We start from the raw sequence: 12,117 nt of genomic DNA on the forward strand, positions 1-12,117 counted from the left end.
GCAGTTAAGAATCCCAAAGACAAAACAATCCAGATTCTCTGTGTAATATCCATCTTTACTTGGCTTATTTTTTATATTAATTTTACTGTCTCTTTAAAGACTTTTAAAAAAACTATGTATTTCTTTATATAACTGTATATATCATCTTTTTGTATTTTAAGCCTACGTACATTTTTTACACACATTGTAAACTATTCCATCTGAATCTGTTTTATTGTGAACCTATTGCTTTAAACTGCAGCATTCTAAGACTGAAATGGTGCAGTGACTACTGGCTCCGCCCAGTTCAGCTTCCCAACATGGCGGTGGTACAGTTTACCGCCAGCTCTGGGAGCCATCAACTCTCAGAAACAGTGGGTCCATGCTTCTATCAAAGCAGCGTGTAGCCCAGAATCCTCTTTTTTTTTTTTTTTTTTTTTGTACTATCAAAGGCTAAATCCACCGTGCACCATGTTGCACGGCTTACAGAACCATCTGTGTAACTTGGTGGGAATATAACTCTGTGGGAATAGGTCAAGCCCACATATCACGAACCCACCATAGAGTAGCTCAAGCCCACATGTTGCAGCATCTAGCCACCCGAATAAGACATGAAGCAGGAACCTGGTTTTGGCTCTGTTTAGAATTGCTTATTAAATATTCTCAAGTTTAAGGTGGAAACTCGAGCCGTTGGGCGCCATTTGTAGCTGGAGATTTCTCCAGTCCTGCCTGGCCCACAATCAGGACAAATCTCTCTCACCCACCAGTCCCACAGCCGCTTAGACCCAACCAAGTAAACACACAGAGACTTATACTGCTTACAAACTATATGGCCACAGCAGGCTTCTTGCTAGCTGTTCTTATATCTTAAATTAACCCATTTCTATTAGTCTATAAGTTGCCACGTGGCTCGTGGCTTACCTGTACCTTACATCTCGCTTTTCATGGCAGTGGCTGGCAGCATCTCTCTGCCTCAGCCTTCCACTTCCCAGAATTCTCTTCTCTGCTTGTCCTGCCTATACTTCCGGCCTAGCAACTGGCCAATCAGTGTTTTATTTATTAACCTATCAGAGCAACACATTTAACATACAGAACATCCCACAGCAGGAGTGTTGACTGGATTGATCTCATCCAGGTCTTTTGCTGGCAAGCACAGCTATCATGAGTCCATGGGGGCACTGGCCCTGTCATGTCCAGAAGTCAGTATTTTGTAGCATTCTTCCATGCGTATGTGAATACTGAGTACCTAATTTTACCTGCTAGTTCTATTGGATGCCTACCCTGAGTGGGCTTAGCATGAAGGTCTGGGTATAAGAACTAGGTGGTAACCAGTTCTGAAGATCATGATCATGGCTCAAGGGGTTGCTCTACTGGTTTCTCTCCAGATGTCTCCTGAGACTGAGAGGGTCCTACTGCAGACAATAAATAGACCAGGTCCTGGCACATGCTGCCTTTTGGATCCAGGAATGAAAGGTAGAGAGGAAGTGAGTATCTGTGTCCTATTGCAACTGGATGCTGAATGTCAGCTGTACATTGCTACTGGATGCTGAATGTCAGCTGCACATTGCTACTGGATGCTGAGTGTCAGCTGTACATTGCTACTGGATGCTGAGTGTCAGCTGTACATTGCTACTGGATGCTGAGTGTCAGCTGTACATTGCTACTGGATGCTGAGTGTCAGCTGTACATTGCTACTGGATGCTGAGTGTCAGCTGTACATTGCTACTGGATGCTGAGTGTCAGCTGTACATTGCTACTGGATGCTGAGTGTCAGCTGTACATTGCTACTGGATGCTGAGTGTCAGCTGTACATTGCTACTGGATGCTGAGTGTCAGCTGTACATTGCTACTGGATGCTGAGTGTCAGCTGTACATTGCTACTGGATGCTGAGTGTCAGCTGTACATTGCTACTGGATGCTGAGTGTCAACTGTACATTGCCACTGGATGCTGAGTGTCAGCTGTACATTTCAAGCCACTGTGAGAAACTCAAATGGCATTCGTGTGACCCTAATCATGACAGTCAGACTAAGTTCATAACTCTGCTCTGACTTCTGACTTCCTCCCCAACATCACTCAGTATCAGAAGTGAATTATAAATTGCTGAGATGCCATTTAAAATCCCAGAAAATTCTACATACTCTAGCCTTCTTGTGTTGCTGAGGCTTAGAGAGAGAAGGGAATTTGCCCCTTCCATGTCCACGGAGAGTAGAACGTTGGTCTAAAGATGGTGTGCTATTGTGATTTTCCAGAATCTAGAATGGAATCAGAACATAGGTACCTTGAATTAACAGGGAAGTGAAAAACTTGATAGACATGAAAGGACACTCTTCCCTGCCCAGGTACACAGTATCTTAGGTAAGCAAGACCAAGTCTAGATGGAATCCTAAGACCAATGGACATTTGGTCCAAAGCCATGCATCACAGGAGTCCTTGTAAAACTGTGATACGCCTATCTCTTTAATGTAATACTATCTCTTAAAGCTATAATGGTTGCAAAGTGATTGTGGGCAATAAATATTGAGAGCTAAAAGACCAGGCATGGGCTGGGATTATAGAAACTAGATGCCAAACAATCTGATGGAGTAAGCCATTGCAATTTAATGATAGAAGAATTCTGGACCCAGAAGTATGAGAAAGTGGGAAATAATCAAGTGTGTCTCTCATCTGCTGGGTGACATTGAGAAGTCATCTCCCTTAGAGGGCCTGTAGAGCTGACATAAAGCAATGGGAGAAATGGCATCTCCCAATATTCGTTTTCTTGTCCTTTCTGCTCTTCATCATCAGCTGTATTTCTCACTCCTGCCACAAGGCTCGGGGGTTATTTGGAAAGAGGGGGATAGAGAGATTGTAAGAGCCAGAAGTAGTAGATATCTACAGTGAAACAGTATTTTCTGGGCATGGCAGAGTTATCACCCACATAAATTCACAGTCGCTGTGACTATGTGGTCAAGACATACCCAAGATCAAATCAGTTAAGATTCTAGCATGGATGGGGAAGGTCTCACGAAGTTCTACGACTACCTGAGGGGTTCTGGGCAATTGATGTTAGCTGGTGGAGTCGGGGTCAGTTTTCTTCAGGGATGTGTTCCTAGAGAGGCCACATGTACTCAGCACCCAGGCATGTACCACATACTGGCAGCACTAAACAGACTCAGTGGATTTAACAAAAAGCAAATGAGCTGGGTGGTGGTGGCGCATGCTTTTAATCCCAGCACTCAGGAGACAGAGGCAGGCAGAACTCCATGAGTTCAAGGCCAGCCTGGTCTACAGAGTGAGTTCCAGGACAGCCAGGGTCCACAGAAAAACTCTGTTTCCAAAAACAAAACAAAAAGCCAATGGAGTTGAGAGGGCATATTGGCAGGAAACAGTGGAGAAATTAGGAGAAAAGAAATGTGGGATGGCTTTGATCAAAAATACTGTGTGCCTGTATGAAACTCTCAAACAATAAAAAATAAATAAAATGAAAATAGTTTTAATTAAAATTTTAGTATTTCAAACATGAATATTGTATCTACATTGTTTCTGTTCCTTACTCTACAGCCTTCAACTCATCTCATATCCCATCCTACTCCCCCTTAAATTTATAACAACTTCTTCTTTAATTATATGGTTACCTATATGAAGGTGTGTATATTCACATAGAGAGACTAAAAGACAAAACCACATGATATTCCCTTTAGATGCAGAAAGAGCCTTTGACAAAATACAACATCCTTCATGATAAAAGTCCTGGAGAGAGTAGGGACACAGGAGATATACCTAAACACTGTAAAAGTGATTTACATCAAGCCCATATCCAACATCATACTAAATGGAGAGAAATCCAAAGCATTTCCACTAAACATGGAACAAGACAAGAAGGTCCACTCTCTTCATACCTGTTCAGTGTAGTACTTGAAGTCTTATCCAGAGCTTTAGACAACTGAAGTCAAAGCGCCCTTATTTGTAATATGATTTTCTACATACATGACCCTAAAGACTCTACCAGGAAGTTTCTATGGCTGATGAACACCCTAAGCAAAGTAACAGGATTAAAATAAGCCCACAAAAAATGGTAGCCTTCCTATTTCCAAATGACAAACATACTGACAAGGGAATCAGGAAAACAGTGCTCTTCAGAACAGCCTCAAAAAGCAAAACAACAACAACAAAAACCCTCAGGATAACCATAGTCATGCAAGTGAAAGACTTATATATTAAAAACTCCAGACACTGAAGAAAGAAACTGAAGAAGGCACCAACAGATGGAAAGATGTATTGGCCAGATTAACATTGTGGAAAACAATCTGTCCTAGTTACGGTTAGTATTGCTATGATCAAACACCATGACCAAAGCAACTTGGAGAGGAAGGGGTTTATTTGGCTTAAAGTTCCATATCTCTGCTCATCACTAAAGGAAGTCAGGGCAGGAACTCAAACAGGGCAGGAACCTGGAGGCAGGAGCTGATACAGAGGCCATGGAGGGGTGCTATTTACTAGCTTCCTCCCCATGGTTTTCTCAGCCTGCTTTCTTACAGAACCCAGGACCACCAGTCGTGAATGTGAATGACACCACCTACAATGAGCTGGACCATCCCCCATCAGTCACTAATTAAGAAAATATTCCCATGCTAGGTTTCCATATCACCCCCAAAATATCCTAATTCCAGTTATCTCTCCCTGTACTCTCATTCTCACAGCTTCGTACCCCACCTGATGCAGTAGAAACTCCCAGGAGTCTATGAGGGTGATCCTAGTGAGGACTCCTAGTAAAAGATGATATGGAGCCTGAACTGGCCATCTTCTGTAACCAGGCAACTTCTGGTGGTGAGACTAGGACACCAACCCAGCTACAAAACCTTCAACCTACAATCTATCCATCCTGCAAGATGTGCACAGAACTTGTGGGAGTGGCCAACCAATGACTAGTCTAATTTGAGGTCCATACCAAGAGAGGGAGTGCATGCTCGACACTGCCTGGATGACCAGGAACTGGAGGCTAGATAGCCCAGAGACCTAAGATAGAAAAAAATCAATAAAATAATTTCTAATGATATTCTGCTACACTTATAGATTGGTGCCTAGCCCAATTGTCATCAAAGAGGCTTCCTCTAGCAGCTGATGTGAGCAGATGAGGAGGCCCACAGCCAAACACTGGGCAAAGAGAAAGTCCAAATTGGAGATCTCCATCAGGTCCTTCCCTTAGAGCTGGGGAATCCTGCAGAAGTGTTGGGGGGTTGTAGGAGCCAGAGGGGTCAAGGACACCAGGAGAACATGGTCCAAAGAATCAACTAGGCAGGATTCAGGGTCTCACAGAGACTGAAGTAGCAATCACAGAGCCTGCATGGGTCTGCACTAGGTCCTCTGCAAATATGTTATGGTTGTGTAGCTTGGTGTTCTTGTGGGACTCCTAACAGTGGGAGTGGAGGTGTCTCTGACTCTTTCCCCTGCCCTTGGGACCCTTTTCCTCCTACTGGGTTGCATCGCCCAGTCCTGATATGAGGGTTTCTCCCAAGTCCTATTGTGACTTGTTATGCCATGTTGGGTTAATATCCTCTGGAGGCCCACCCATTTCTGAAGGGAAAAGGAGGAAAAATGGATCTAGAGGGAAGGGGAGGTTTGGGGGAGGGGCTGGGAGGAGTGTAAGGAGAGAAGTGCAACTGCAGTTTGGATGTATGCTAGGAGAGAAGAGTTTTCTAAGATCCACATTTTTTAAGATTTATGTTTGGGGAAAGGAAACCTAAATTGAGAAAATACCTTCACCAGGTTTGCCAGTGGGAAAATCTCTGGCAATTTTCTTGATTGACGTGAAAGGGCCCAGCTCACTGTGGACAGTGAGACTCCTGGGCTGTGGTCCTGGATGCTAACCTATGAAGAGCAAGCCAATAAACAGTGTTCCTCCATGACCTGGCTCAGCAATCCCAATGCTGAGAGTCAAACTGTGTGCCATTACTTGCTTTCCAAACAATCATCCAGCAAGTTTTATTCAGCTAACTGGAACCAATATGTCTGGTGAACTTATGCTTGCGTATTCCTGCCCCCTGGGTCGCTGCTTCTTGCTTTCATGCTGATGAATGCTTGCTTGAATGAGTTCTTTATCAATATCAGAATAATACTGTGTTCTGTGATTTCTGGACCTTTTTTTCTTTTTCAAATATGTTCCCTGGGTTTTATCTGAACCTTTTGTACAGTAGATTAGATAACAGATTAATTCTTTAATCTAAAACTGCAACCCAAGCTATCAGGTCCTTGCTTTCACAATCAGTCTCTACATGAGGCACTTCCTGGAGGTCTCTCAAAAGGAAAGCAGTGGGAGGGGTGGAGGCGAGCAGTGGGAGGGGTGGAGGCGAGCAGTGGGAGGGGTGGAGGCGAGCAGTGGGAGGAGCGGAGGCGAGCAGGCACAGGAAGCAATGTCATGTCAGGGTGATTCCACTGTGATCTAAGGGCTCTGCTGGAGGAGGAATCACTAAGAACACAGTGAGAACCACGGTAGCAGGGCCACACAAAATCCAGTTAGTGATCCACTACTTCCACTCTTTTCCTTTTCCTAAAAGCATACCCCTCCTCTCCCCTCACCCTGCACACCATGCTCCCTATGGCAGATCAGAATTTAGGAGGAGACAGATGAAATAAACTCTACCTGTCTTCCCTTCAGGACAACCCGGCTCTGCTGGGACCACACCCAGGCTCACTGAAGGGGTGCTCTTCCCTTCTCCCCTGCTGTGCCCACAGCACAGACCCCAGAACTCAGTGGGAAGAGATGGCAGGCTGAGAGCGTTAGGGTGGTCTGATGACTGCGGAAATGTAGACTTCCACACGGGTTGGAAGCACTGACTTTGATTCCAGCTTACGTATTTCACTCAGTTTATGATGGCAGAGGACATTCCTAAGAGCTCATTGTGAGTGCAGTTCTGTAACACCACCATGGGAAATTCTCTGTAATGATGTACTCTGCAGAAACCAGGTAAGTAGAAGGGGACCATTGTGAGCGTGGAGGTGTGAGTGGTGATAATGAGAATAGTGGGGTAAAAGTAATCTGAAGGGGGTAATGGAGAACACAAGGAGGGACTCTAATTAGGGAGGGAGGAAGAAAAATAACAGTAAGGATGCCTGAAAATCTCATAAGGAATCATAGTATTAATGATCTATCTAAAAATACAAATAAGTCAGTATATACACATACATAGTTTAAATTAATTTTTTCCATTTGGGCTGACAGTTCTCTCTCCAAAAACCATAGACCGTCTAACAAAAACTCCAAGACCAGGCATGAGAAGCTCCCTTTTGAGTCATTGGTTGGGGTTGTCCAACTCCCAAAACATTATAGACTATTGCTAGTGTCCTTAGTTTTCTCCAGAGAGGTGGAGGGAAGTCCCTATTGCTGAAGACATCATACACTTCAGACACAGGGCTCAGAGACCCCTGAGCTGGAACTGATCTGAAAGCATCCTCACTGAGGTCTCTTTTTCATGGTAACAAAGTAATGAGGCACCTAGGACTATGATGCCTATTAACCGCAACAATGACCAGAACGCAAAGATGGCCCTAAGGCTGCCGTAGTGGCACCCACAACTTGGTGGTCACCAACAACTCTCTAATTGGACTCAAGATCCACTCAGCTAGACAGAATCATGCCTGGTACTAAAAACCTAACCAACTACCCATGGCTAGTGAAGTCATGGATCTTAGAAAAGAATCTACAACCATAAATTTACTAAATCAGCATAATTCCTAACTACATTCAAAATATTTGTCCTTATACCCACAAATAAATATAGTCCTTACCCCACATCAAGGAAGCATCTCTTTGCAACAGACAGAAAGCATTGCAAAAAACCACAACCACTCAAAATGCACAGTTGAGGGGTCCAGTCCCAACTGGCATCTCCAACAGAATTCTGTCACCTAAATTCTAGGGCTCATTGTGAAATCAGGGGTGGAAAGATGGTTAAGACACAAATATATAGATAGTTTGCTGTGAGATTGTATCTCCTAGAAATGTCAGAAGCTACACCCATACAGTCTCACGAATGGGATGACCTAAACATAGGCTAAACAAGGACTACAATAATAGATATGCCAAAGTAGATGGGGGAAATGAGGCCTCAATCCTAGACAAACAAATGTAGGCAACTAAGGCATGCTGAGATCAGGAGAAAGTGTTCCCCAGGGAAGAGTACACTAGTTGGTTATCCAATACTAAATGCTCAGCCCTGAAAACGTACATATACAAGTACCATTGCACAGGCCAAGCAGGTTGTATTAGTGTATTTAGGAAGTTATATGTATGTAACAATAGTTAATGAATAAACAGGCCATGTATTTGAAAGAGAGCAAGGAGGACATATCAGAGGGCTTGGAGGAAGGAAAGGGAAGTGGGAAATGATGTAATTATATCATCATCTCAAAAAATATTTTATGAGAGAGACAAATGTATAAAAAAGTAGTGTGTAGAGACCAAAATTCCAAGAGAAATATAACAAACTTTATTTTTTATGCCACCTGTATCTTGCTTACCTATAGGTATATTGAACTGGGTATAATGTTACATATAAAAAAACAAATTAAAAAACAAACTAAAACACAAAAAAGAAGGCTGAGTAAGCATGAGAGCAAGCCACTAAGCAGGGTTCCTCCATGGTCTCTGCTTCAGTTCCTGCCTCTGGGTTCCTGCTAGAGTTCCTGTCCTCATATCATTCATTATAGATTATAAGGTATAAAATGAAATAAACCCTTTCCTTGCCCCAGTTCACACACACACACACACAGTTTGGAGACTGAGCCAATATAAAGTGTTGAAGAGCATTGGGCACGTGTCAATAATTATAATTGTAAACATCCTGTCAGCTTTCAATGCTGATGTGTCTCTTTTTTTATCTATTTATTTTTTATGAGTTTATTCTGCAGTGTTCAGGACTAAAGTGAGGGACTCACTATTGCTAGGTAAGGGCTCTGTCAATGAGATCTTCTATGGACCATTCAAACTTCCTCTCTTCGGATCCTTTTTAGATCCATTTCTCCCTGTGTTCTTCTGCCTCTGAGTTCACTCCTTTTCAAATAAAAACTCCGTGGATGAAGGCTGTTCTGAAAATACAAGTTCAGAGCTGAGTCTGTGATTATTTCAGGGGTTCCATGCTGGAGAATGACAGTATGATCAAGTCACGGATATTTTTGCAGCCTGAAGTCTCTTCCCCACTCTGAACTGAAACATGTTCTACAAGTACAGAAATCACTCTGTGGTGTTCTGAAAGTACAAGGGAACTTTTCTGGGCATGCTCTGACGTTGTGTCCTTACAGAGTTCAAGGGAGCAGTACCAAGACCCCTACTGAGCAGAGAACGAAACTGACATTTACAGATAAGAAAGGTCATTGCCTTTCATACCTTCAGGCAAAGCCAGTCAGGAAATATATAAAGGAAAAGCTCAGCTCAGCTCTCAGCCAAAGCTCTTCCTGGCAAGATGAATCCTACCGGCTTCTTCCTCCTTACAGTGCTCCTGGTTCTGGTGACAGAAACAGCTTCAAGGAAAACCCGTGGTGAGTGGCAAGTTTGTTCTGTGGACAATGGTCTTGAAAGGATCCACCTGGAGTCTGCAGAAAGCTGTGTTCCCAGGGCTTCTAGCCCTGATGGAAACGGAGTCTTTTCTGAGTCTTAGCCGTCAGTTTTATGTGAACATCAGTGACATGACTGGCGTCCAACGTGGTGGCAAGAGTTTCCACCTAAAAACCTGAGAAAAAAAAGATTCTAAGACAGAACTAAAAACAGTTCCTAATTGTCTCTCTCAAATGAGCAGCAGCTGCCAGTTTGAGCTACTGGTGGGTTCCTAGCATGTGTGCTCAACCTGCTGCCCCGTATGGCGGGAATGAAGCCTCTGCAAGTGGCACATTAAGCTGCGTGGTGGATTTAGCCTTTGCTAGTACAAAGCAGAAGAGGTTTTTGGGCTACACGCTGCTTGGCTGAAAGCATAGACCCCCGATAGCTCCCAGAGCTGGTGGTAAACGTAGCCATAATGGGAAGCTGAGGTGGGCGGAGCCAGCAGCCACAGCTGCTGCAGTTTAAGGCAAGAGATTCACAATAAGACAGATTCAGATGTAATAGTTTACAATGTGTGTAAAAGATACGTAGGCTTGAAAGAGACAAAAAAGGTGATATATAGAGTTATAGAAACAAATACATAGTTTTAAAAAATAAAGTCATTAAAGAGACAGTAAAGGTAGTATAAGAAATAAGCCACGTAAAAATGGATATTACACAGAGAATCTGGATTGTGTTGTCTTTGGGACTTTTAACTGCAGAAAAACATTTGATTGTAAAAGCTGTTGAGTTATGCCAAAATGTATATTTTAAAGGTACTTTGACTTCAAAATTTGAATATAAGGATATGTTGTTTTGGAAAGGAGACTCTGCTTTTGTTCCCACAGAAAGGCAAAGGTTATGGATTTGTTCCAGATTAAGATACATCAGGTTTGACCAGCCAAGACCCCCTGAAGGTCTCCAATGACACCATGGCCCAGATGATCCAACATCCAGAATGGTTTGAAGGCATCTGGCTCAGACGATACAGCCTCATGGACTATTCCATAATTCTAAAATTTTCTTTGTTTCCCCATAAGATACAGCGCCCCCCTCCAGCAGGAAGTAGTAAGAGAAGCTACACCCAAATTCCCAAATTATATGTAATTTTACTTTGTTAAGGTTAAAACCTTCCTTTTGGAAAAAAAAGGGGGGGGAAGTGCTGTGTGATGTATGGCAAATGTGTTACTGATTAATCAATAAAACACTGACTGGCCATTGGCTAGGCAGGAAGTGTAGGCGGGGCAAGGAGGAGAATAAAGCTGGGAAGTGGAAGGCTGAGTCAGAGAGACACTGCCAGCCGCCACGATGACAAACAGCATGGGAAGATACCGGTAAGCCACGAGCCATGTGGCAAGGTATAGATTTATGGAAATGAATTAATTTAAACTGTAAGAACAGTTAGCAAGAAGCCTGCCACGGCCATACAGTTTGTAACCAATATAAGTCTCTGTGTTTACTTGGTCGGGTCTGAGAGGCTGTGGGACTGGCAGGTGAGAGAGATTTGTCCTGACTGTGGGCCAGGCAGGAAAACTCAAGCTACACATGACAGTCAAAGTGTCAGTAATGAGGGCTGCAGGGGAATGTGGGGCATCAGGTGACACGAGCATCCTCACTGTCATCGCTGGGGGAGTCGAAGGGGCCATTTGACAAGTAGATCATTCTGATTTCTAGCTAGACAACAAGATCAACAGCTTTATAGACAACAAAACAGCAACAGGGCACATCCGAACACAGTCCACAACCAGAGCTGAAGCATGGGCTCTTGACAGTGTCCTGATGAACACCTAATCCAGAATATAGAGAAAGATGGACATAGAGAATCAGGCATGCTTTTCTCTCCACAGAAAAATTCTCACAAGCATCTGAAGAAGACATTGATCTAAAGACACTGGGAGGCAGCGGAGGATCCAGTTCTTCCCACGACGAGTACAGCCACAGTGAGAGCTCATGGAACTCCTTTAAATCAAGAAGTCCCGAACCCACCTTCAGTGAGGAAGTATATGAGGAGAGGAAGCATAAACACACTTCTGAGGGCGGCAATCTTGGTTACAAGACCAGAGGATCTCAAAGAGAAGACATGAGCTCTTTCAAAAGCAGAATGAAAACCCGGATTGCTGGTAAATAATGTGTCCACTGGCAGCTGAAGACCTGGACCAATATGAAGGTAAGAATATTACCAGGTGAGGGAGAGGCCTGCCTCAGGGTTTCCAAGTTATGCATGGCTACTCACTGGGCCATTGTGAGACTGACTGATCCCCACTGTTCATACCTGGGGAGCTTTGGGAAACTGAGGAAAGCACCTGAGCTGTGACTGTGTCCTGAATTCCTACCCTTCGGGTGTAGCATTAATGGTTTTCCCCTGTACAATCCAGCAAGTGATAAAATTGAGTATGTACCACCTGCACAAGCATATGTATAAGCTTGTGACAAAATCTCGTCACTTCTTGTGTTGTGCTTGTAAACGTTAATTTCATGCTTATTGTGGCACAAAATAGTGCAGTAGATGCAATCTCCTGTGTTCACACTGTAGCCCTGTAAGGAGCAATTATCTCTTTCAGAGACCATGTCGCCACGAAATAGCTT

At 43.6% G+C, this 12,117-nt stretch overlaps 1 protein-coding gene across 1 annotated transcript; it reads left to right on the top strand.

Annotated features, from left to right (window-relative positions):
* The first annotated feature begins 9,312 nt into the window (after positions 1–9,312).
* Positions 9,313–11,686, top strand: LOC131908716 (seminal vesicle secretory protein 5-like). The gene is made up of 2 exons (XM_059259747.1): positions 9,313–9,494; positions 11,379–11,686. Exons 1-2 carry the CDS (start codon positions 9,419–9,421, stop codon positions 11,657–11,659), a joined length of 357 nt encoding a protein of 118 aa, XP_059115730.1. The 5' UTR covers positions 9,313–9,418; the 3' UTR covers positions 11,660–11,686.
* Positions 11,687–12,117: the final 431 nt, after the last annotated feature.

Source organism: Peromyscus eremicus, chromosome 4, assembly GCF_949786415.1.
Source record: "Peromyscus eremicus chromosome 4, PerEre_H2_v1, whole genome shotgun sequence".
Lineage (NCBI taxonomy): Eukaryota > Metazoa > Chordata > Mammalia > Rodentia > Cricetidae > Peromyscus > Peromyscus eremicus.

Coding starts and splice junctions, on each gene's coding strand:
- LOC131908716 (XM_059259747.1), top strand. CDS start 9,419: ATGAATCCTACCGGCTTCTTCCTCCTTACAGTGCTCCTGGTTCTGGTG. Junction 9,495..11,378: donor AGCTTCAAGGAAAACCCGTG/GTGAGTGGCAAG, acceptor TTCTCTCCACAG/AAAAATTCTCACAAGCATCT.